The 27,106-nt window shown below is 36.6% G+C and overlaps 1 protein-coding gene across 1 annotated transcript in view; it reads left to right on the top strand.

Annotated features, from left to right (window-relative positions):
* CCDC171 (coiled-coil domain containing 171) overlaps positions 1 to 27,106 on the top strand; it is a 265,960-nt gene that overhangs the window by 85,681 nt on the left and 153,173 nt on the right. The window contains exons 15-18 of the mRNA XM_081103031.1: positions 2,436 to 2,603; positions 4,365 to 4,553; positions 18,046 to 18,550; positions 19,290 to 19,406. Of these exons, the coding sequence (XP_080959157.1) occupies positions 2,436 to 2,603; positions 4,365 to 4,553; positions 18,046 to 18,550; positions 19,290 to 19,406 (979 nt within the window). The remainder of the gene's footprint in view (positions 1 to 2,435; positions 2,604 to 4,364; positions 4,554 to 18,045; positions 18,551 to 19,289; positions 19,407 to 27,106) is intronic.

The following is a 27,106-nucleotide window of genomic DNA, read 5'->3' as shown; positions in this document are numbered from 1 at the left end:
TTTGTAATCAGAAAGAACAGGACTGGGGTCCTGGGGCTTTTATTTACAAACTATGAGTATGAACAAGTCACACAGCTTAGTCTCTCCACATCTGAGTTTCTTTATTTGCAAAACAGGAATAATATTTACTTTAATAGACAGCCAGTCTCCTTACTCTTTATATAAAAATTGAGAAAAACACAAATCCCACAAAATTAAAACTTTATTTGGGTGCCCTAGAGAGTGGCCTATCATTTTCATTTTCATTTATTAATCACTTCTTAAAGTATGATGACAAAACTTTCATATTCTGTATGAGCTGGGTGAATGGAATTATGTTTTCTTTTACCCAGGGGATGTGGAGCTAGTCTGGCTAGTGTGAAACTGGTTTATCTGAGTCGTCCGGCATATTGAGCTCATTACTTCAACAAATATGAACATGCATGCCAAGAGCGTAAAAAGGAAACATTCCTTCCCCTCTTCTTGCAGTCTGGGATTTAAATTGTGTCCACATGAAGGGCCTGGAATTGTTCTACACATCAGATAGTGATTAAAGTAAAGGAAACTAGAAGCCTGACTATATTGTAAAGTCAGCATGTCTACAACAATGTGGTTGGGTTCAACATGTGTGAATTGATTTTGGATCTTGAGATTCTCTTTTCACGCCAAATGGATGATTATCATGCATGGTTTATCACAGCCCAAGCAAAAAGGACATAATGGCGACACAATGAATTATCTTTGAGGATGAACTCCATGGCAAAATGTGCAGGGAGGAGGTTTTAAGTACCTGAACATTACGTTTGCTTGGTTATATTTAATAAGATTTTTAAACATCTCAGCCCAGTTGAAAATGCAAAAGACATCTTTAATTGCTTAAAAAAGAAAAAGGCATAGCATATTTATGAAGACTCTTCTGCTATGCTAACTCAAGTTTATGATTTTAATCACATATTTAATTTTCTTTTGTTTTTAAATAGTTATATTTGGAGAAAAGTAAGATGGCATGTAGAGAATTAAGATATGTGTGTATCTTAATTTCTCCCCAAAGAAACTTTGCCCACAAATTTCTAATTATAAACCTTTACATATGCTGTATTAAGTTTTTCTTTTCTATTTGAATATGTTTTCATTGATTTTAAAGAGAGGGGAAGGGAGAGGGAGAGATAAAGAAACATCAATGAGAGAGAAAAGAAACCAATCAGCTGCATCCTGCACACCCCCTACTGGGATCTGCAACGTGGGCATGTGCCCTGTCCGGGAATCAAACCAGTGACCTCTTGGTGCATGGTATGCCACTCAACCAACCGAGCAACACTGCACACATATTCAGTATTTCTTATCGAGAAGATGAGAATTCCTATATTTACCCTCTTAACATCTCCCCTTTAAACAATTTTTGTTTTTGCTCACATATTAAAAAAAACTTGAGGGAACTTATTTTAGCTACATAAAGTATTCATTTTGCAGCTTCACAGTTCCTTTGTCTTGAGTTCCATTCTTTGGGACTGTACAGGGGAAACACCTTATAAAGACAGCATCGGGCGTTTGAGTAAGTGAACTTTCCTTGTGTGTTCAAGATGGGATCAGCTCTTTACTGACTTCTACAGCAGAGTATTTCTAGGTCATTAAACAATGGATAGTTTTGTTATTGTAATGGCAGTATAATTTTAAAGAACTTTTTCTGCATAGTTCTATTTGGACGGTCTTGAAAGTATATCTTGAGCAGCTATGTTCATTTTTTTGATTCTTCCTCTGTAGTGTTTGAACACCTACAAATGCCCCTGTGCCAAACACTATATGAACTTATAAGCGGGCAAAATAAATGAGCCCATCTTCCATATCTTTCATATCACTGTCTGCTTTGCCTAAGGGGCTTGGGATAGATTTCCTATAAGTGGGAAGTAAGCTGGAATCTCTGGAGGGGGACGAAAGCTGAGTAATTGTGTACCTGTGAAGAACAGATATTGGCGTAACGTTTTCTCTGACAGAGTTGAGGAACACTCTTCTCTCTGTAATGGTGTTTTGACTTAAAATAACATCTGTTTTAGCAAATGTAAATATGAAATTACAGAATTACCACACAGATTTTCAGTTAGGAGAGCTTAGAACCAACTTGTTCAGGTTCCTTCAGTTACAGCTGAAGAAGTTAAGGCCTGAACATGCACTTACTAAGACCACATCCTCAGTAGGAGCAGAGCTGGGTCAGAACTCTGGTCTTCTGGCTTATAGATTTCAGAATTTGGTTTTGAATACTAAGTGTGAACCATTTCCAGTTTCTTTCTGATGCTAGTTTTGATTGTAAAAAAAAATCACCAAAGTGATAATATTCTGAGACTTGAGTATTTTAATTCCTTCCCAAGTTTTTGAAATAAATTATTTACCATATGTATTTTGTGTTTTACTTCTTACAATGTTTATATACTGTAATTAATTTCCTTTTTTTTTCCTCACAGGAGAAGCTAACCTTCCTTCATACCTTGTACCAGCACTTGATAGCAGGCTGTGCGCTCATAAAACAACCAGAAGGCATGCTGGATAAATTCTCTTGGTCTGAGCTTTGTGCAGTCTTGCAGGAAAATGTTGATGCCCTGATCGCAGACCTCAACAGGGCTAATGAGAAGGTAACTGTCCTCAGGCACCAGATACCTCTATTAAATTCAGTGACATTTGTCCACATCACAGTATCATTAAGAGGGGCTGACATTCATCTTATTTCAAAAAGAATTTGGATGTTAATAATTCAATACCATTAATTATGGCTTGTCTACCACTCAGTTTGATGCCATTGCTGTGGGCATGTAAATGTGACTGAAGTCTGTATGAAGTCTCTAAGCTCCACTTTCTGTGCAGGACATGCTAATACTACTAGCCAGTATTAGCCACAGGGACCTAATTAAAAGAAAATAAATTAATCTTACTGATGAAGCAATTCAAAGAACTTAGCCATTTACATTAATAAACCAACTCTTTATGTTAGCATAAAATAGAAACAAGATACAGTTCTTCAAAAACATGATCTTAAAATTATTTGCTTAGGAAATAATGAGGTATTAAAAGCAGTTAAAATTTTAATTTATGTTTATAACATTTCTTGAAATATAACAAACTGTGTTACCAAACCCATTTAGTGCTTTAGATTGTAAGAAGTATATATTGTAGGAGAAAACGGTAGACTTCTATCGTCACTTTATCATTCACAAGCTTAGAAATTCAGTCTTTCAAAAAAAATTTTTAAACTTTCTTTTGGTTATAGAAAATCAAAATGGCTTAGGAGACTAACATATGTCACCATTAAAGATATTGATTCTTATCCTGGGTCTATTGAACTAGTCAGAACTATGTTTACGTGGTCTAGTTTCCAGATCTTAGTTGCAGTGACATTTGCTCTTAAGAGACATGAAAAGAAAAACTGTTCCCCAAAGTTTATTTTTAACCTTGGCCCAATTTAAGGGTGAGTTAGAGCATTTTACCTTGGTCTGATTGTCAAATGCTACCATAGGCACTGAGAAGTGAGATTGAGGAAATGAGAGAATAATTGTGAGCCACAGAGGCTGTTCATGATTGTGAATGTGTGTATCATGGGTTTGAAAATTACTGATAATTAAAATGAGTTCATGTTTTAACCCTCTGAGATGCTGTTATGCTTTAATAGATTTTCATAGTTTCAAAACATCATTAATTGTCATACACGTTAGACAATTTTCTTTCTAGTGTTTTGAATGTGAAATAAAAAATGATTAGAAAATTCTGCTTTGTTATATGTGTCATGTTTGTAGATGTAAATCTCATTTAAATACTTTCTTTCCCATTGAGATATCTTAATAGATTGAGCCTTGGATCTAGAAGTAAGAATATTCTTCTCAATTATTATTTTTATTTTTTAGTAAAATGGGTCTTAGAAGAGCAATGTTCTTAGAAAGAGAAGAATAAAAGATTTGTCATCTAAGCATACATATGACACCATTTTGTGCTAAAATATAATTTGCTGTACTAATTCCTATTTCATCATTTCTTTATTTTCTTTTTAAAAAATCTATTTTTATTGATTTCAGAGAGTCTAGGAGAGGGAGAGAGAGATAGCAACATCAGTGATGAGAGAGAATCATTGATTGGCTACCCCCTACTGGGGATCGAATCCACAACCCGGCATGTGCCCTGACCAGGAATCGAACTGTGACCTCCTAGTTGATAGGTTGACGTTCAACCACTGAGTCACACTGGCTAGACATCAGCATTTCTTTTTTTTTTTTTTCATTTTAACTTAGAATGTTTATATGATCTTAAGGAATACAATATAGTAGAACATTTTGGGTGTTTTCTTAGAGAATACATGGAAATGGCTTGTCAGCATAGCTTATTCTCTGTTGCACTTTGCCATTTAGATAAGTCATCTGGAGTATATCTGTAAAAACAAGTCTGATACGATGAGAGAGCTTCAGCAGACCCAAGAGGACACCTTCAACAAAGTGGCCGAGCAGATCAAAGCCCAGGAGGGCTGCTGGCAGAAGCAGAAGAAGGAGCTGGAGCTGCAGTACTCGGAGCTCCTCCTGGAGGTGCAAAAGAGGGCACAGGTATGCAGTTTCCACAGAGCGTTTTTTGAAATGCCATTGTCAAGTCAGTTAAGACCTCTTGATTACCACAAAAACTTGTTAGGCACAAGTGATACATATGATCACGCCAACATAAACGTATATGTCTTGTGTGTGCATGAGTACTAAGAATAGTCTTTCACTCAAGTATGGAAATAAATGGGTTTCTGGTTAAAGTATCTCAGAATACATTGATCAATTGATTGCCAAAATTGTATTGCCTTTATTTACTTTTAAAATAAAAGGTTAAGAGGTTTGGCAAAATATTGTCAGTTTCAGTGTAGGTATCTTTTTTATCCAGCTTACTCCACTTATAGGGGTTCTTATGTGAACCATCATTTTAATTCTTTTGGGGTTGAAATTTGTTATTCCTCCTAACATTGTATAAGAATTACAGTTGTAGACCCTGTAGCAAAATAATTGACTGTGAGATGTATTATGTCTTCTATGTTGGATTCCATTGAGAACAGAAGCTATGAGTAGTTAACCTAATCATGTTTTTACTTATATAAATTTTTGTCAACTTAATTTATTATTAACTGTCATTCCTGCCCAATCAGGAATAACATATGGTAGTGTATATGGTTTTTTTCATATTGAATTTAATAATAGGTCCCTTGTTCTCAAGATAGGAGACTTAGGAATCAGAAGGTTATATATTCTTCCCAGGCTAAGGGCCTTATGTGAACTTAGGTCTTTTTCTGTGAATTTGAATGAATTAATACACTCTCTTCAAGTAGACATTTGTTCACTGTATGAAGGGTGCCTTGTGATATGCCCTGCATTTTCTTCTACTGAAGTAAAATTCCTAAATAATTTATTATTTTTAGAAGTAGCATTGATATACAGTGAAGTGAACAAATCTTACATGTACAATTTGATGTTTTAATCAATGCAAACACCATGTAAGCATTACCCCACTTAACACTTAAAACATTGTCATTACCCTAGAGAGTTCTCAGACCCACACCATTTGTTCAAGACTTTCCTTTCCTCCTTAAATAATGTCCTCCCTTTGTGAAAAAACAATTGACCATATATGGGAACCACAGATTGTTGTCTATTTTCACAGTACTGCCTTTTCCAGAATGTCATATAAATGGAATTATACAGCATGTAGTCATTTGTGTCTGACTTTTTTCACTTAGAAAAAATGTATTTGGGATTCATTACTGTCCTTGTGTTTATCAGTAGTTTGTTCTTTTTTACTGCTGACTGATATTCCATTGTATGGATGTACCATTGTTTGTTTATCTAGATACTTGCTGATGGACCTTTAGGTTATTTATTTTTTGGCAATTATAACTTATGATGCTTTAAATCTTCATGGATAGATTTTTGTGTGATCATAAGTTTTCATTTCCCTTGGATAAGTACTTGGGAGTTGATTTCTGGGTTACATGGTAAGTATATTTAACTTTATATGAAATAATTATTACAATGTTTTCCAAAGTGGCAGTACCATTTTGCATTCTCACAAGCAATGTAAAAGAGTTCTAGTTGCCCTGTATCTGTGCCAGCATGCAGTTTCATCATTTTCCTTTTTCTTTTTAGCCAGATAGGTGTGTAGTGGTATGTCATTGTGGTTTTAATTTACATTTTTTCTAGTGAATAATAATATTGAACATTTTTTCTTTTTTTTTCTTTTTTTTTAATTTATTGCTTAAAGTATTACAAAGGGTATTACATATGTGTCCATTTTATCCCCCCGCCCTAGACAGTCCCCTAGCCTCCCCTATCCCCCAATGTCTTATTGTCCACTGGTTATGCTTATATGCATGCATACAAGTCCTTTAGTTGATCTCTTACCCCTCTACCTCCTGCCCCCCAACCCTCCCCGGCCTTCCCGCTGCAGTTTGACAATCTGTTTGAGGCAGCTCTGCCTCTGTATCTATTATTGTTCAATATTGAACATTTTTTCATGTGCTTACTTTCCATCTGTATATTTCTTTAGTGAATTATCTATTCATATATTTTGTTCAGTTTTAATTGGGTTGCTTGTTTCCTAATTGCTGTTGTTTATGTATTTTGGATACGAGTCATTTGTCAGGTATATGATCTGCAAATATTTTCTCACATTCTCTTTTTTAAAAAAAATATACTTTTATTGATTTCAGAGAGAAAGTGAGAGGGAAAGAGAGATAGAAACATCAATGATGAGAGAGAATCATTGATCAGCTGCCTCCTGCATGCCCTCCACTGGGGATTGAGCTTGCAACCCAGGCATGTGTCCTTGACTGGAATCGAACCTGGGACCCTTCAGTCTTCAGGCTGACGCTCTGTCCACTGAGCCAAATCAGCTAGGGCGTTCTCACATTCTCTTAAGAGTACATTTATACAGAAAATATTTTAAATTTTTGTAAAATCTAATTTATCAATTTTTATGGGTGTACTTTTGGTGTCGTATCTAAGAATTCTATTTAATACTGTCATTAGAATTTCTCCTATTTTTTCTTCCAGATGTTTTATAATTTTAGATTTTACATATTTGTCTATGATCTATTTTGAGTTAGTTTTTATAAAGGTGTGAGGTATGGGTTAATGTACATTTTTTTGCATGTGGATGTCCAGTTATGCATTCTAATACTATTTGTTGAAAAGACTATCCTTCCTTATTTGCACCTTTGTAAAAAATCAATTTACTATATTTGTGTAAGCCTATTTTTGGACTTTCTCATGTGTTCCATTTATTTGTCTATTCCTTTTTCAATACTATACTGATGTGATTACTGTAACTTTTTAGTAAGTCTTAAAATCAGGTCGTGTGAGTCTTCCAAATTCATTTTCTATCAGTGTTTGAACTCACTTCTTTTATTCTGAATCTGCAGGAGAGCATAGCAATTCACTTTCTGAAGTAAGGGAGTCATCATCACAGTTGCTAATGTTTTAAGAGAAGCTCACACTGAAGGCTTTTCTCTGAAGAATGTGTTATACCCTAGGCTTTGATCCATGGGTATGCAAAATAAAAGTATCATTTTCATTATTCCTAAAAGTACATTAATATTATATATCGGCATATAGCTTATATTATTTATGTACATATTTGAATTTTCATAAAATATAATTTAATATACAGCAGCAATTTAATTGAAATTTATATTTGGAAACTGCTATTATAATGTATTATTACAGGCCCTATATAAATTTTATTTTGGGAAAGTTTGTAATGATGAATTCTATATTTCCACTCTTCCTCACAAAGCTATAATGCAAATAACAATATTTTAATTTTATAATACTTATGCATTTTCAAAAATTATGGTAATAAGGTCATGAAGGGAAAAAACTACAGTTTCTACATAGGATTGTGGCTTGTAGAGGATGTTTGGTGTCAGATGAACATAGCCATTAATAGAGACCATCTGCTGGGAAACATGACTTATCTACAAAGCCCTCTGTTTAATGTTTGGTATTATAAAGACTTGGTTAGTAAAAGGCAGCTAGTTAAAGAAAAACCTGTTTTTGAATTTAAATTGCTTTTATCTGAAAAAATGTAGTAGAGTTATTTGCAAGACGTTTGAATGTGTAAGCTTTAAAATAATTAGTGGAAATGTTATTAGATAAATGAAACTGGTAGAATAGGAAGTTTGGTTTTAGCATTACAGCATTTAGTTTGCAGAATTAGGTAAAATGTGCTAGCCACATGGTTGGGTAATTCTTGAATTTAAATACTTCTGGAGCCGTCCTGTAAATGTATCTGAAGCATCTATGCCTGCTGAAGCACCTGGGCTCAGGGCCACATTCCGTTCCATGTACTGAGTTTGCTTGTGCAGTCTTAGTATATATGTTCTTATTTCTTTTCTACCTGAAAAAGATGAAATTACAGGAACACGAACTTCCTTTCTAGAAATAAAGATTTTTCACTATAAGTTAAGTATAATTAAGACTTGATGTAATGTTTATTGTAAACATTTTAGTATGACATTTTTGTTAAATGAGTTTAGAATGGAGAACAAAAATCAAAAGAAATTCAGAGTCATTATAATATGTTGCATTTTATTCCTCTTACATCATAATATTAAGAGTATTTTCCCAAGAAATCTGGGTTAGTCATAAAACTGTTATTAGATGTTGAAACTTTTAAATGAATTCCAAAACTATTCCGGGGTAAAGTGCAGCTTGTTTTTATTGTTGGAGGTGGTAGGTATACATGCCTGCCTGAAATAATTCACAGGAGTTAGACATAATCCTGCCAAACCATATTTTCATGGACTATGAGTTGGTGTGGGTGGGCACCTCTAATGAAATATTGGAAAGTCCTCTGAATACTTTTCATATAATTGCTTTAAATTAAAAAATATATTTTTATTGATTTCAGAGAGGAAGGGAGTGGGAGAGAGATAAAAAATCAATGATGAAAGAAAATCATTGATCAGCTGCCTACTGCACACCCCCTATTGAGGATCGAGCCTGTAACCGGGGTATGTGCCCTGACCGGGAATTGAACCCTGACCTCCTGGTTCATAGGTCAACACTCAACCACTGAGCCACACCGGCCAGCCTAGAAATTTTTTGTCTTTAAAATAATGTTATTTGTTCAATTTGCATAATGTTGGATTTTTTTTCAATGCTCTTGCATACTTTGCATGCCCCCTCTAGTGGAGCCACACAACAACCCCATGAGATAGGTCATTTAAGCATCCTTTCTATTTTACAAAAGTAGTAACTAAGATTCAGAGAACTGATACCACTTATTTGAATAGCATGGAAATTCTAGGGACAGGATTAGACTGGAGATAACAGATGTAAACTGTTTAGTACTTTGGTTGGCATTTAGAAATTGCAAAGTGAATGTTATGTGCTCCTTAATATTTTATCTTCATCCTTATCTTTCAGTCCCTTTTGCATTATATAACACTGTTTTAAAGAAACATATGCTGTTTTTCTATATAAAGTGATATCTGAAAATAGGTCTAGTGACAACTTAGTTTCATATTTCTTGAACTTACATTTCTGAGTGATTCTTGATTAATTAATAATTAAACATGATAATGTATAAAAAAGCTAACCAGTGCCACATTGCCAGCCATGCATAATGGTAGTTCCGTTATCTCTTATATCTCTCAGACCCCCCGCCCCCACGAGATACTGAAGTTTTAGTATACTTCATTGCAAAATTACCACTATAGATAAGAATATCAAAACAACTTTTACATAATATAGTTAATATTAATAAGTACTTTACATGTTATATACCAGATATATAGGACAGTGTGTTTCATGTTGTAGTACTAATTAAGAGGTATAATACTTAGTTTTTCCCTCAATGAGTGTCCAATTTAGTTGGTGGAGGTACTCAGTAAATGAGAAACATTAAATAATATCAGGTTTATCATAGGCTGTATATACTTACTTGCTAAAAGAACGATATGCACTTAAGAGGAGGAGATGGTTGAAGTTTAAAGGTTTCACAGAGGAGACTGGCACCAGCCTGGGATTTGAAAACCCAGCAGAGAGGGAGACACGAGACATCAGAAGTTAGAGGTAATGCTTCTTTCCAGCTGTCTGAGATAGTATCTGTTAATCAGCAAATCAAGCATCTTGGCTTTACAAAGAGCTTTTTATAATTAGTTATGCCTTACAAACAAAAGAGTAAACACAGGCTCAGACATTTTTGTGTATGTACTATTTTTGACATCTAAATTTAACAAAATAAAGATAATGTTTTTAAGTTGAGTAAATCATCATTATGGGCTTAGAGTATATGTATATATATATATCAGGTAATGGAACCGGTAGGTCCTATGGTAGAATGAACTTTTTGAGGAACTGCCAAACTGTTTCCAAAATCAGCTGACACCATTTGCATTCCCACCGGCAATGTATGAGGGTTCCAATCCCCCCCCCCCCCAGACAAAATGTGCTTTAACAGAGAAACATTTATATCATAGGAAAAGCAGATGAATTTATGTTTATTATGTTTTAAAATATTTCCATGGTATAAAAAGACAAGATATATAACTTATAAAAATAAGACATTTTAAATGAGGTCCTTTCATGTCTATGTGTCATTGAATAACCAGTTTGCAATTTGTCTTTTTGCCAATATAAAGAATAGAAGCTCAGCAAGCAGAAGTGATAAAAAGAATTTTACTCCCTAGGGAAGTGTCTAATTTCTGGCTCAAAGTCCCAAAGTTCATGGAGTGCTATAAGCCAGTAAGGCATCCCTCAAAGCTCGTATACTTCAGGAAGTAAGCATGTGATTCATTAAGGAAAGAAGCTGTTTTCTCCCCCCATTTTTGTCACAGATTAAGGAAAAGCTTGTGAAATTATAAAGTATTTTTTTTAAAATATATTTTTATTGATTTCATAGGGGAATGGAGAGAGATAGAAACATCAATGAGAGAGAATCATTGATTGACTGCCTACTGCACGACCCACACTGGGAATGGAGTCTGCAACCTGGGCATGTTCCCTGTCTGACTGGGAATCAGACCATGACCTCCTGGTTCATAGGTCGATGCTCAACTACTGAGCCACACAAGTTGGGCATTATAAAGTCTTTTTGATATGACAGATCTGCCTAAAGGATATCCATTCTATAATTTCAGTTAAATTTTTTTTTCTTTTCAAAATTATGACTTTTTTTGGGGGAATTTTGAAATACTATTTTTGAAATTAAACCTAGTAAGGAGGATTTCAGTACGAGGGTTGCTTTTGTCTCATTTGAAGGCGATGTTCCTTATGTTTGCTTAAAAAATATGAGCCTTTAATCTCCTTGGGTAAAGAACATAGGATTTTTTTTAAAAGGAAAATTTGCTCTTATAGCTGTTTCTAGCCTTACCATCAAACAAGCTTTGTTCTTCAAGAATAATTCACAGTAAAAAATGCAGTGCCTCTGAAGGTCCCCGTGGCCTATCAGGATTAATTTAAAACAGAATTCTGACATGTTGATAACTTCCAAATTATATTTTGAAACTATATCTCTTTATATTTTTCTTTTTACATTTGTAAAGATTTTTATTCATTGGGTATTTATTCAGTGACTTTTATGGGCAAAATACTGTACTTAGCACCAGGGAACCTTTTATAAAGGACATTTTAGTTTGTTCAGTATTTATTAAATGCCTATATAGTCTATATAGAGCACTGCAGCAAATAATGCCTGGCCTCTAGGAACTCACACTCTGTTGTATTTGAGGGAGAGTGGATAAACACACATGTATACTAGTGAGTAAGCAGCAATGTAGGGATTAAATCTTGAGTAGTTAAGTTCATAGCTGGTCAAGGTCAGTGTATGAGTGAGAATGATAGTCAAAGGTGTCATGGAATAGGTAGACCCTGAAATGGTCTCTGAAAAGTGTTAGATTTTGAGTAACGTTAGGGGAGTGGGAAGGAAAATGACCTGGGGGTGCTAGAGAATGTGGTTAAATTGTGAAGAGCGGTGGTGAGGCTTGTGGCTGGGAAGTAAAGGAGCAGATCATTCTCTCCTTTTCCAAGTTGAGGATTGTGGGAGAGGGTGCAGCCTTTACAGAAGGAAGGCACGTGGGGGTGTTGTGACCTGAGTAGAGGACCTTGGTCTAGAGTTTAAGCAGTAGGATGGGACTGACAGAATTTGACAGCGTTGAAATGGGCATGAATGGCTGGCGGAGGGGATAGCTGGAACCACGGTGGGAGCAGGGGATGGATCAGGATGTGCATTGTGCTGGCTGATGCTTTGATTTGGGGATGCAGAGGATAGAGTGAAGAAAGGAGGCAGAATTAAGACTGACTATAAAGGCTTGGACTCAAATAATTTGGTCGGTGTTGGTGCCATTTAATGAGATAAAGAGGACTGCTGTGAACACTTTTAGGGGGAAAATCAACAGAACTGGATTGGATACTTAGCTTGCTGTGGTTGTGCAGTCTCTAACTGGAGATGGCTCCTGGACAGTCAGAGTGGTGGTTCTGGATTGCAGTCAAGATGGCAGGGATGCAGAAATGTAATTGTTAAGAAATGAAAAAATCTCTCATATTTGTCAAGAGCTTAAAAATTTAATTTTATTATTTTTAAATCTTGAATTCTAATATCCCACTTTGTTAATCTTAGTTATCTGATTCATATTGACCTGTTTGATTTTTTAAATAACCATTGATACTTGGTATCTTGATTATAATTATTTAAACCAACAATGATTTAAGACAACAGATGGTTAAATAAACAACAGATTGTTTATTTTCATTTATAAACAGACTTCACATATATTCTTTGTCTTATTCTTTTAGCAATTGTGAATGGCATCTCTTTTTTTTTTATTGCTTAAAGTATTACAAAGGGTATTACATATGTGTTCTTCCCCCCCCCCCCCCGCCCTTGACAATCCCCTGGCCTCCCCTACCCCCCAGTGTCTTATGTCCATTGGTTTTGCTTATATGCATGCATACAAGTCCTTCGGTTGATCTCTTACCCACCTCCCTCCTGCCCTCCAACCCTCCCCGGCCTTCCCGCTGCAGTTTGACAATCTGTTTGAGGCAGCTCTGCCTCTGTATCTATTATTGGTCAAAAGTTTATAATGGTCTCTGTTATCCATGAATGAGTGAGAACATGTGGTAATTTCTTTCTTACAATAGAAATTATATAAGTCTCATAAAGTCATCCATAGCGGTAGTAATATTAATCAGTACTTTTTAATATATAATCACTAAAAATGATCAAAATTTGGCATAAAGATCTTCAACAACTGCTTTATTACATTGCCACTACTTCTACAAGGTGACCTACAATGAAAACTGGCTGTGTAAGTCAGGAATCTCAGTTCTATTTTTAAAGAATTCCAGTGGGTTCCTGTTTTGCTCTATATAGAGAGAAGTGGGGTATTTTAGGTAGTGTAGTTTATTGTTTATTTTTTTAAAATATATTTTTATTGATTTCAGAGAGGGACAGAGATAAAGTGATAGAAACATCAATGATCCGCCAGCTCCAGTATGCCCCCCACCTGGGCTTGCAACCTGGGCATGTGCCCCAATGGGGAATCAAACCATGACTTAACCTTCTGGTTCATAGGTCAAAACTCAACCACTGAACCAAACTGGCCAGTAATTTTTATTCATTTTTTAATTAACCCTTTTATCCTAGAACCACCAATTACTGGATGTCTCTCTAAAATGCTTTTAGCTTTAACCTGATGTTTTGTGGAAGTGGAAGTACACGGTAGAGGAGTTGTGATCCATCATGCACTAAACTGGTTAATCTTTCCACAGTGGGCTTACTGTCCTTCAACAATCCATTTAATTTTGACCAATGATGTTGAGTATTATTTTGAAATATTTAAAATATCATGAGGAAATATGTCTTTTCACCATTTTTTATTCAACAAAGTAATTTTTGTTGAAAAAACACTTCTGCCTGATACTTTGAGATCTGTGAATATGTAAATAGGCAGCCACCGGGAACATGACTAGGTTCAGTTTTATTTTTACTCTGTAGCTATGACTATTGTGGCTCTTTTACCTCAGATTTTCTAGAATTATCCTCTAATTGAACTGATGGAATTGATTTTGGAGAGAATATGGAATTAAACTTTGTAATTCCCATTTGTTCCCCCAATTCCATCCCTACTCTCTGCAACTCTGGCAGTTACTTTTGGCAGTTACCCTTGGCTGTCTTTTTTTAAAAAAAATGTTTTTATTGATTTTAGAGAGAGAGGAAGGACGGGAGAGGGAGAGAGAGAGAGGGAGAAACATGGATTGGTTGCCTCCTGAACGCAACCTAGGTATATGCTCTGACTAGGAATCGAACCGGCAACTTTTTGGTGCACGGATGGCAGTCTTCATTTTTCTGATTCTCCCATCCATTTATCAAAGCATAGAGACTGTTCCAGGATTTTATAGCTTCTCTTAGCTTTTCAGGTAAGGTTTAATTTCCTTATCTTAATCATCTATTATCAACCTACTTCTTTTTTTTTTATTGCTTAAAGTATTACAAAGGGTATTACATATGTGTCCTTTTTTTTCCCCCCGCCCTTGACAATCACCTGGCCTCCCCTACCCACCAGTGTCTTATGTCCGTTGGTTATGCTTATATGCATGCATACAAGTCCTTCGGTTGATCTCTTACCCATCTCCCTCCTGCCCCCCAACCCTCTCCGGCCTTCCCGCTGCAGTTTGACAATCTGTTTGAGGCAGCTCTGCCTCTGTATCTATTATTGTTCAAAAGTTTATAATGGTCTCTATTATCCATGAATGAGTGAGATAATGTGGTATTTTTCCTTCATTGACTGGCTTATTTCACTTAACATAATGCTCTCCAGTTCCATCCATGCCATTGCAAATGGTAAGAATTCCTTCTTTTTTACAGCAGCATAGTATTCCATCGTGTAGATGTACCACAGTTTTCTAATCCATTCATCTACTGATGGGCACTTAGGCTGTTTCCAGATCTTAGCTATGGTGAATTGTGCTGCTATGAACATAGGGGTGCATATATCCTTTCTGATTGGTGTTTCTGGTTTCTTGGGATATATTCCTAGAAGTGGGATCACAGGGTCAAATGGGAGTTCCATTTTTAGTTTTTTGAGGAAACTCCATACTGTCTTCCATAGTGGCTGCACCAGTCTGCATTCCCACCAGCAGTGCACGAGTGTTCCTTTTTCTCCACATCCTCTCCAACACTTGTCGTTTGTTGATTTGTTGATGATAGCCATTCTGACAGGTGTGAGATGGTACCTCATTGTTGTTTTGATTTGCATCTCTCGGATGATTAGTGACTTTGAGCATGTTTTCATATGTCTCTTGGCTTTCTGAATGTCCTCTTTTGAAAGGTGTCTATTTAGGTCCTTTGCCCATTTTTTGATTTGATTGTTTATCTTCCTTTTGTTAAGTTGTATGAGTTCCCTATAAATTTTGGAGATTAGACCCTTATCAGATATGACATTGGCAAGTATGTTTTCCCTCTCAACCTACTTCTTAAATTTTCATCCTTCTCTTTTCTTTAGATGCACTGAGTTATTTGCACCTCCTTAGAATATATTATCCTGTTTCCTGGCTCTGACGTTTTTACCTGCCAGTCTTCTTGCTTTCTCTAGCTAACATTCAAGTGTCAGTTTTTCCTTTTCTTTCTTTTTTTAAAAAAATATATTTTATTGATTTTTTACAGAGAGGAAGGGAGGGAGATATAGAGAGTTAGAAACATCGATGAGAGAGAAACATCAATCAGCTGCCTCCTGCACACCCCCCACTGGGGATGTGCCCGCAACCAAAGTACATGCCCTTGCCCGGAATCGAACCTGGGACCCTTCAGTCCGCAGGCCAACGCTCTGTCCACTGAGCCAAACCAGCTAGGGCAGTTTTTCCTTTTCTTAAAAGTTGCCTCTCTAAAAAGGGTGTCTCACATCAGCTGCCAGGCAGTTCAGCTGGCTAGTGCTTCTCAGAGTTTCTTGCTTTCTTCAGCTGCTTCCAGCGGGACACCACTCCCTTTACAAGTGTCTTTGTATGGAGGTCTGGGGCACAATCCCAGTGATAGAATGCTGCCACCACAGCTTGGCCATCAGTGGAGATGTGATGCGGGCAAGCCTTTATCTCTCATAGGTCTGGCTGGATCAGACTTTTGATAAGAGTTATAATAAATCAAGGGGATTAATAGAGAACATTTAAAATAAGGTCTAAATACAATTCTTTTTCCTGCCCAAGACAAAGAATCGAAGAAGTGCAATCCTTCAGAGAGTGGCCTCTTGTATACTTCCTTCACTCTTTTGCACTCAGGACTGTACCTCTGAGTGTCCTTGCACTCACTCAAAACCTTTGGGAACCTCTCCTCCAGCCTCAGAAGTCACTTCCTCAGCAGTATATTTCCACATGTTTGAATTCTTTTGGCACCGCCCATCAACATTGTCCATGCTAGGCTTTGACACACATCTTGCAGAGTAGTCAAGAGTTTGCATGATTTTCTCCAAGTCTTATCATTTTGAGGTCTTCCTGCCAATGTAAGTTTTAGAAATGCCTTTGATTTTTTAGCTGTTCATGGCTAAAGATTGAATCAGACACACACTCTCTATAAACCTCTCTCAAAGATCAACATTCAATTTTAGACAGAGTGCAGTCTGAACAAATAATACAAAGAGAAGTATTTTCCTAATGCCCACATAAAATGCAGATAGTGCTTTACTTTGCCATGTATATACAGAGTATGATTTTTCTCTGTCTCTGGTTGACCCCCTCATTCGAATTGAACCCCTTTGGCCTGCTTTTAAAAAGAAAGCGGTCCATTGTCAAGTCATGGCTGCTCACCTGCCTAAGAAAAGATCCAAATGGAATCCTGGGCTCCCTGTGCCCTGGTCACAGACCGTGCAGGGAGAAAATTGCTGAAAGGCATTTTCCCGTGTTTGAGGGGTCCAGCTGTCCCTTCCACCCTGGAGCTTTCACACACTAGCTAAAAACAGTCCAAATGAAGCTGTTAAAGGTTTATAAGGATTACATTAAATTATTATAGGGTAGCTATGGCTAGCTTCCTTACCGGTGGTGGTGGTTTTTTTTTTTTTTTTTTTTTTAAAGAAAAAACAAAGAAAACTTCACTCCTACTTGTTGTTTACCATAATCCTCCAAAAGCCTGTTAATGTCATTTTGTGTAAACTCCCTTTTGTGTACCGCTGGCAATCTGGCATAGCTCTGTCTTAGCATTGTACCGTAATAATTGGTTTACTTGTCTGTGTTCCTAGCACATGGAATTTAGTGAGTAATCAATAAATGTTCATTGAATGATAAATGAATCTGTAAAGGAAATCTGGATGTTATGTTCTAAAATTTATTCTGCCTCAGCAATTCCTTAATGATTAGGCATAAGACTTCATAGGGAGCTGGTTTATTTTTTAGTGATTAAAATACAGTGTCTGCAGTTAAAGTTTCTTTGTGTTTCGAATTAAGTTTTAGGATGTAAGTGCCTTTAATTAGGGAAAGAGGATCAGATTGCTGCTGAGGCCCAGCTTACAACTAGCATTTCCTCTCAGCACGGGAGCTGTACTTTGTACAGACTTCTGTCTTGGGAAGGTAAGAAAGAAACTGAAGTATAAGACTGTCTTCTGAGAGTCCCTTCTCACAGTCAAGTGCAATTTGTCGTATCATTGATTTAACCCTTTGCTTATTTTGGCAAAAGCAAAGTCTTCTTATATATAGGAAAACCTCTATTGATGGTGTAATTTCTGTTTAAAAGCAGGAAATAAAAGTTAGGAATGGAAGAGAAATTATGAGAAATGGAAGATGAGAAATTTTCTTTTTTCTAAATATGTGTACATATTCATGTGTACAGGAAATTTATGAATTACTTTTAAATTTATGTGTTCTAGTTTATATAAAACTTCTTTGTAAGAGGATTTAAAAAATCAATGTGCAGATTCAGATCTACGTTGTTGGGCCTGCTGTTGCTCTATTGTACTATGTATTTGTTGGATATTTTAAAGCATGGATCTTTTGAAGAAGTGATTGTCAGCAAAAGTTTTTCTTCCTACTAAAAGGAATTAATAAAACACCGGTTTATTTCATATTATGACTTTTCTTCTTATAGAAATTTCAAGAAATTGCTGAAAAAAATACGGACAAATTGAGCCTTATTGAGAAGTCACACGAACAGTTGGTTCTTGAGAATTCACGCATCAAAAATGTGTTATCACAGACTCAAAAGGAACAAACATCCTTGCTGGCGGCCTGCGCCCTGATGGCTGGTGCCTTATACCCTCTCTACAGCCGGTCGTGTGCCTTGTCTACACAGAGAGATTTTCTCCAGGATCAGGTCAACACCTTTGAGTTGTTCAAATTGGAAATTAGAACTCTAGCCCAGGCTTTGTCGACTGTAGACGAAAAGAAGCAAGAGGAAGCCAAGATGAAGAAAAAACCATTCAAAGGATTGATACGTGTATTTCGGAAAGGTGTTATTGCAATTTTGGCAGCAAACAGACTGAAGGTTTTGGGCCAGTCATGTGCCTCTCTTTTTACCTGGATGGAGAGTTTTAAAGACGGCATAGGCATGTTGGTGTGTACAGGAGAGCCCAAAGACAAGCACAAATTTCCAAGTAAGATAATTTGTGCTTTTTAAAATTTAAGTTGAATGTAAGTGACATGCGGTATGAATATGTTTTTCCATTATGCAGAAACGTAAAGTCATTTAATGTGTACTCATGTAACATAGTCCCATACATATGTAGAAATATATTTACGTATAAGCTAGATTTTGATTTTTTTAATAAAGATTAAATTATAAAGAAAATAGCAAGTATGTATAATTTCAACTTTGCCTAGCTTTATTAGATTTGAATGCTCTTTTCACAGTACAGTGAAGAGTTTATATAGCAGTTTTTCAGTTAAGTCAATCCAGACTGCCCTATTTAAAATTAATTAACAGTATAATTTATTTTCACTTTCTGTGAATCAGTATAAAATGATCAGAGTTAAAAATCTATTGAAGAACTCAATGAAAGGGATACAAATATAAAATTCTCAGCTAATATACTTGGAATGTTTGACTATTCTGAGGAAACAATAATTTCAATTTTAACTTTTGAAAAGCAAGCTATTAAGTAATATAAGTAGAACCAAAGAAAATTTCCTTCTTTCTTTGTTTTGTCAGTTAACAGTCACATATAAATAAAGTCAATCAAATCTAATATTTCTTATAGACTTTTCTGCCCCAGGCAAAGTTCTGTCTACCAGTTTTGATCTGTTTCTTAAATGGCTAAACATTGCCATGCATTTTTAACATGATTTTAATAAATTTTTGTAGCCTTGCATGATGGATTTTTTCTATTTTTGTAGAACATCAAAAGGAGCAGTTACGTTGTTTGCAAGCACTTAGCTGGCTCACCAGCTCTGACCTTCTTGCTGCAATAATCGCTTCCATGGCTGAGTTACAGGAAGTCATTAGTAAAACAGGTATGATTCCCTCTTTTATGTCCTCTCAAAATACATTTAAGAGCAAATGTCAAAAAATGCTTTATCGTACAAATTCTAATAAACAATATAGATAGAAAATATATTTGTTCTCATCTTTCTTTTCTCAGGTAAGGGAGATTGTTAAATCTATATTTAATGAAGTAGAGAATTAGTGTAAATTTTTTTCCATTATTTTACCTATTTATTTTTTCTTTATTGATTAAGGTATTACATATGTGTGCTTATGTCCCCCTCTCCCCTCTAACCCCCTGCCCCCCTGGCCCTCCTCCTCATGCCCTCACCCCCCCTGGTGTCTGTGTCCATTGATTATGCTTATATGATGCATACAAGTCCTTTGGTTGATCTCTCCCCCTTACCCCCACCCTCTTCTACCTTCCCTCTGAGGTTTGACAGTCTAGAATTAGTGTAAATTTTGATGGGTAATTTTGTCTTTAGAATTAGTGTAAATTTTGATGGGTAATTTTGTCTTTATTTATGGGAAAATTAAATGATGTTTCTTGGTAAATGTAGCCACTTTATTTTTTCCCTTTGAGATCTGACTTTTCCATAGAAAGCTCATCATTAGCTTTTTTTATTAAATAATTCTGATAATGTTCTTTCAAATGTTTGTCTTTTTTTCATTTCTCTTTCTGACTATAAATTTTAGAAGTTTGAGTAATAATTGAATCAGTAGAAAATTTTTCTCTCTCATTTGGTGATATGTTTTTATTTTTTCTAATTAATTTTAAAGGAAGTTAATTTGAATAGTCTGTTTCTACCATGTATGGAACCATGTATAATTTGTAATTTCCAAAGGTCTAAAATTCACATTTGTTTTTCATGACTAAGATTGCATGATATGTTTGTGTGAAAAATTCAATGAAAACTAATTTCTCTATGCTAGAAGAGATTAGTCACCTACTGGTTAAGCTATGTCATTGGACTAAGTATTGTCATTTCAGACATGTTAATAGTGCAAATAGTATAATGAACTTGTTAATACTTTCCTGCTTAATAAATGTTATAAGCATTAATGAAATAATAACTTGGAATGTAATTTAATTTTTTAGACAATTCTGTTATGTAAATACAGATCATTTATTGTAATTTCAAATATCTAAACCTAAACATAGGCTCTTGTAGAAGGAAATTTATGATTCAGAGATTATTTTTAGATTGTGGTGATTGATGCTGGTAAGCAATATGCTTTTTTAATGTATCGCCTCAACGTATTGAATTTGGAATCTTAAAAGTCTAAATAAATATATTTTAAGAATGTTGGTATTATAACTTCAAAACAAAACTAATAGTCTTGAAAGAAGTTAATAAAAAATTTTGGATTTATTTTCATAAACAGATTATTTGTGTTAGTCTTATTCTCTGTTGGTATGTGGACACTTAATAGTAGATTGATGTTTTTTTAAGTTCTAATCTTGTTTTTATATTATTACTTTATTTAATACATTTTCCCCTTATAACTCTAGGAGATAAAAGAAAAATATGTGGCTTGATTTGGCCCTCTAGCAAATATGCGCAGTGGTTATAGTACAAGATAACAATTCATGAACAATGTTAGGCAAAATGTAATGAAGGAGTGGTGGAGCAGTACAGGCTTTAAATGTAAACATCCATGGACAGTACAGTGCAATGTGGGCATATGAGTACTGGGAAGGCTTCAGGGCGGAACTAGTAATTTAATTGGGCCTACAGTGAGAGTAAGTTAGAGAGGAGAGATAGCCTTCAGAAGAAGGGCATAACTCAAGCAGAGATGCAGAAGTGGGAGGAAGCACAGAATAGGAAGAAGGGACATTAAATAGGTGAGAATGGAAATCCATGCCTAGCAGACCTGGCTTATTGATGGCTATTACTAAAGTGTATTTTCTAATAACCATATTGGGGAATTGGAGGAAATTTCAATCATTGGCATGGGATCGGACTGTAGAGGTTTTATAAGAGTAGGCAGTGGACCCTGTTAAAATATTGACACAGTGGTTCTTGAGATCCTGATAAAAATATGCAGGTAAGACCTCTCAAGTAGGAGATAGACCAAGAGTGGTGTCTTTAAGTGTCTGCCAGTCTCCAGGAACAGAGCTGCCTTTGATGGTAGAACCTGGTTGTGCCTCAAATAGATTGAGGGAAACAGCAAGTTCAGGGAAACTTATTTTTAGAGAAAGCTTTAAATGTTGTTGACTGCTGAACACTATTTAGGGAAGAGAAAGTTCTTCTTAGAGAGGGAGAATAATTGATGTACCAAAGTCTTGAAGAGTATTGGAAGATATATGATCTGGATAGGTAGATAATTATGTATTATTGGACGAGTACAAAATGGTCAGTATGGACCTTCTGCAGAGATGACTTAGCTATCTGGGATAATTCTTTTAAAACACGATGAAGGGTTAATATATTAATTTTTTTAGGTGATGTACTGGTGCTGGCCAACAGACCCTGAGCGACGGATGAATGGATTACTCTGACACAACTGTGAAAGAGAGGGCTAAGGGGCAGCCTGGCCAAAGTCACCAGGCAGCCTTGATTGCCTGCCTTGTTAACCCTTTATTGTAACAGCAGTTTGAGATAAAGTTTATCTTTTAGATACAATTAGTAGGGTGAGTAATCTTGGGAGGACAGATATATTTACATTGTCCTCTAGGCAAGGGCATCCAGGGATTAAGCATAAGGATTCCAGTAAACACCCAGGGGTCTGCTCATGCACAGACTTGTTTGGAAAGATCAAGGAACAATTAGGGGCACCATCTTCTACACTTCCCTAAGTCTCCCCGAAGTCGGAATTCCGATAAACAGGGCAGGCGGCCTTCCACACATTTCCCTTCTATCAGAATGTCCTCCTTACAGACTTTCCAACCAAGTCTTTTGTGTTCCCCAACAGTGATGTTTTCATTTTTAAGTGTTTCCTAGTCATAGAAATTTCAGATATATTAGCAGAAAGGATGGGAAAATATTTTCTGACAGTTAAAGTATATGAGAGTCTATCAACAGATAATAATGAGGGTAATAAAGGTAAAGCTGTAATATATATAGTCATGATGAGTTTATAATTTAGGAATATGAATTATCTAAATAGGTAAGCATTATTGTATGGTAGAAAGAGCACTGGCTTTGAACAAGACAGATTTGATTTTATAACCAGCTCTGCTAGTTACTAGTGATGCGAAATTGAGAAAGTTACTTAACCTTATTGCACTCACATTCTTTACCTATAAATGGAGATAGTGTCATCTTCCTGGTTGTTATGAGGATTTAATGAGATAATATTTTTAAAAAATTTTGTACAGTACCTGGCATAGAATGGGTATAAAAAAAATTGTTTCTTCCACCCACCTCACCATGAAAGTAGGGTATAACATTATTGATAGACACGCACGTGTACCTGTACACATTTTTAGACTACTAATTATTAATTTTCTATTCTGAAGTTGCTAAAGTATCCTACAATGGAGTCAACATAGTGTAGGGTTAACCAGGGATTCTGCCTGATTTTTGAATACTGGTTCTGACACCAGCTATGTGATATGGCACGTTATTTAAATTCTCTGTGCTTCAGCTTCTTTATTAAATGGGAATAGTAGTATTACTGATCTCATAGAGTTATTTAGAGAATTAAGTTACTTAATTTGTAAAGTGTTTAAAGTAGTCTTTGTTTACTAGTTTGCTTGCTTTTTAGTTAAAATATTATTAATATTATTATGATTTATGGCATTAACTGACTAATAAAGAATAATTCATAAAATTTTTTATTAGATCAAGTGAAAATTCAAGACAATGTACATATCACATACAGCTCTAACTTTTTAAAACATGGTTTTATTATAAATTAGTATATAAAGATGAAGGAGAAATTTCTTCCTCTGAATATAGTGAAGTTGTTGGGAGGCATCACAGGTTTGCTTCCTTTGTAACTATTAGAAGACCCCACTTAGACTAGCTTAACCATATAGAATTTTTTTCCTCTCAAATAACAGAAAGTCTGGAGGTAGGTAGAAATCCAGACTTCCTTTCTGCTCTTCCATCCTTAGCATTTTCATGTTTATACCTCTTAGTTTTAAACTGGTTACTCTGCTTTCAGGCATCAGGGTTGTTTTTGGCAGGAAGAAAAAGGAAAGGACAGAATGTGAAGACATTCATATATTGCTGGTGGGAATGAAAAATGATATAGCTGCTTTGGAAAAGAGCCTGGCAACTCCTCAGAATGTTAAATCAATATATATCCAAGAGAACTGAAAAGATATCCATACAAAAAACTTATGCGTAAATGTTCATTGCAGCATTATGCAAAGTAGCCAAAAATGATAATAAGCCTAAATGTCCATCAAGTAACGAATGAATAAATACACAAGTGATGAAATATTATGGGGCCATAAAAAGAAATGAAGTACTAATACATGCTACACAGGGATGAACCTTGAAAACATTGTGCTAAGTGAAAGGAGCCAGTTACAAAAGAACACAGGTACACTTCATTTTATTATGGTTCACTTTATTGTGCTTTGCATTTATTGAGTTTTTTACAAATTGAAGTCTTGTAGCAACCCTGCATCAGGCAAGTCTACTAGCACCATTTTCTAACATTTGTTCACTTTGTGTCTTTGTGTCACATTTTGGCAATTCTTGGAATATTTCAAACTTTTTCATTATTATTATGTGAATTTGTGCGCAGGTGGGGTCCGGCCAGCCCACCCCAATGGGAGCCCATTGAGCCGGCTCAGTGTGGGGGAGGGGACGCTGGTGGTTGGCCATCTGGCCCCACCCATGATCAGGGTGTTGGGGGCCGATCAGGGGCCAGGCTGGGCGGGGGTGGGGAGGGGACGCTGATCAGGGCCCAGATCAGGCTGGTTGGCTGCCGCAGTGCGCATCATAGCCACCATTGTTCTGGTCGCTGGGCTTTAATCTATAACTAGAGGCCCGATTCGTGCAGGCCTTCCTTCCCCTGGCTGCCGGCACTGGTTTTCCTCTGACACCCGGGACCCAGTCCTTCACTCTGGCCGCAGCAGAGAAGCCAAGCCTCGAGGCTTCGCTGCTCTTACCGCAGCAGAGAATCCAAGCCTCTTCAGTCTTCCATCGTCTTCAGTCTTCAGTCTTCGCTCGGTGCCTGCATATGCAAATTAACCGACATCTTTGTTGGGTTAATTTGCATACTCATCCTTATTGGCTGGTGGGTGTAGCAGAGTGACACCAATTTGCATGTTTCTTTTTTATTAGTGTAGGTAATAAAAGCGTAATATGCTAATTAGACCAGACAGCTGAATGACCTTCCGGATGTTCTTCCGGACATCCATCCAGACCACCTTCTGGACGAAGCCGGGGCTGCGAGGGCTGAGGCAAACTACCATGGCTGCGAGGGCTGAGTCCCTTGCATGAATTTTGTGCATCGGGCCTCTGGTATATATAGATTTGTTAGGGTGATCTGTGATCAGTGATTTTTAGATGTTACCATTGCAATTGTTTTGAGGCTCCAAAAACTGCACCCGTGTAAGATGGTGGACTTATTTGATGAATGTTGAGAGTGTTCTGATGCTCCACTGAGCAGTCGTTCCATCTCTCTCCTTCTCTTCAAGCCTCCCTGTTCCTTGAGACACAATAATATTGAAATTCAGCTAGTTAACCCTACTGTGGCCTCTGAGTGTTCATATGAAAGGAAGAGTCACACGTCTCTCACTTTAAATCAAAAGTTAGAAATGATTAAGCTAGTGAGGAAGGTATGACAAAAGCTGATATAGGCTGAAAGCTAGGCCTCTTGTGTCAAACAGCCAAGTTGTGAATGCAAAGGAAAAATTCCTGAAGGAAATAAAAAGTGAATGCGTGAATGATAAGAAAGCGAAAGCAGCCTTAGTGCTATTATGGAGAAATTTTTAGTGGTCTGGATAGAAGATCTAACTAGCTGTAACTATCCCTTAAGCCAAAGCCTAATCCTGAGCAAGGCCAACTCTCTGCAATTCTCTGAAGGTTGAGAAAGGTAAGGAAGCTGCAGAAGAAAAGTCTGAAGCTAGCAGAAGTGGTTCATGAGGTTCATGAGCTTTAAAGAAAGAGCAAGCTCATAACATAGAAGTCCAAGGTGAAGCAGCAGGTGCTGATGTAGAAGCTGCAGCAAGGTTCCCAGAAGGTCTAACTAAGATAGCCAATGTTCATGGCTACACTGAAAAACAGATTTTCAATGTAGACAAAACAGCCTTATCCTATATAATAAAAGGGTAATATGCAAATCAACCAAACCGCAGAATGACCAGTCGCTATGATGCGCACTTACCACCAGGGGGCAGACACTCAATGCAGAAGCTGCCCCCTGGTGGTCAGTGTGCTCCCACAGGGGGAGTGCCGCTCAGCCAGAAGCCCTGAGCTGGGCTGGCATGCGCAGTGGTGGTGGGAGCCTTTCCCCCCTCCGCGGCAGAGCTAAAGATGCCTGACTGATGGCTTAGGCCCGCACGGGGAGTGGGCCTAAGCCGTCAGTCGGACATCCCCAAGGACTCCTGGACTGCGAGAGGGCACAGGCCCAGCTGAGGGATCCCTGGCCCCCGAGTGTACGAATGTCGTGCACTGGGCCTCTACTATTGCAATAAGATACCACAATGGGGGGGGATAAAGACACATTTGTAATACCTTAATCAATAAAAAATTTAAAAAAGTTCCATCATTTCGATGTATGTACATATGTGCTTTATGTTTTTTATTTATTTACCACAAGTAAAGGTCAGGAATTGTTATCTTTCTCTTAAAAAAAAAAAAAAAAGATACCATCTAGGATTTTCATAGCTAGAGAGGAGAAGTCAATGCCTGGCTCTAAAGCTTCAAATGACTCTCTCGTTAGAGGCTGATGCAACTGGTGACTAAGTTGAAGCCAGTGCTCATGTACCATCTGTAAATGTTAGGACTCTTAAGAATTATGCTAAATCTACTCTGCCTGTGCTCTATAAATGGAAAAACAAAGTTTGGATGACAGCACATCTGTTTACAACATGGTTTATTGAATATTTTAAGCCCACTATTGAGATTTACTGTACAGAGAAAAAGATTTCTTTCAAAATATTACTGCTCATTGACAATGCAGATGGTCACCCAAGAGCTCTAGTGGAGTTGTGCAATGAGACTAATGCTGTTTTCATGCCTGCAGCCTCTGGTTCAAGTAGTAATTTCAACTTAGAAATCTTATTCAAGAAATACATTTGGTAAGTTACAGATGCCATAGTTACTGATTCCTCTGATGGATCTGGGCAGAGTCCATTGAAAATCTTCTGGAAAGCATTCACCCTTGTGGTTGCCATTAAGAACATTTATGATTCATGGGAAGAAGTCAGATATCAACATTGACAGGAGTTTGGAAGAAGTTGATTCCAACTCTCAAGGATGACTTTGATGGTTTCAAGGCTTCAGTGGAGGATGAAACTGAAGATGTGGTGGAAATAGCAAGAGAACTAGGATTGGAAGTGAGGCCTGAAGATGTGACTCAATTGTTGCAGTCTCAGGGTAAAACTTTCACAGATGAGAGTTACTTCTCATAGATGAGTAAAGAAGGTTGTTCTGGGAGGTGGAATTTAGTCCTGCTGCAGATGATGCAAAGATTAGATGAAATGACAACAAAGGACTTAAAATATTACATAAACTTAGCTGATAAAACAAAAGCAGAGTTTGAGAGGATTGACTCCAATTTTGAAAGGTCACAGTGATTAGAATGCTATCAAACATCATCC

Source organism: Myotis nattereri (genome assembly GCF_964212035.1).
Source record: "Myotis nattereri genome assembly, chromosome: 12".
NCBI classification, from domain to species: domain Eukaryota; kingdom Metazoa; phylum Chordata; class Mammalia; order Chiroptera; family Vespertilionidae; genus Myotis; species Myotis nattereri.
This window is presented reverse-complemented; position numbering and strand designations above follow the sequence as displayed.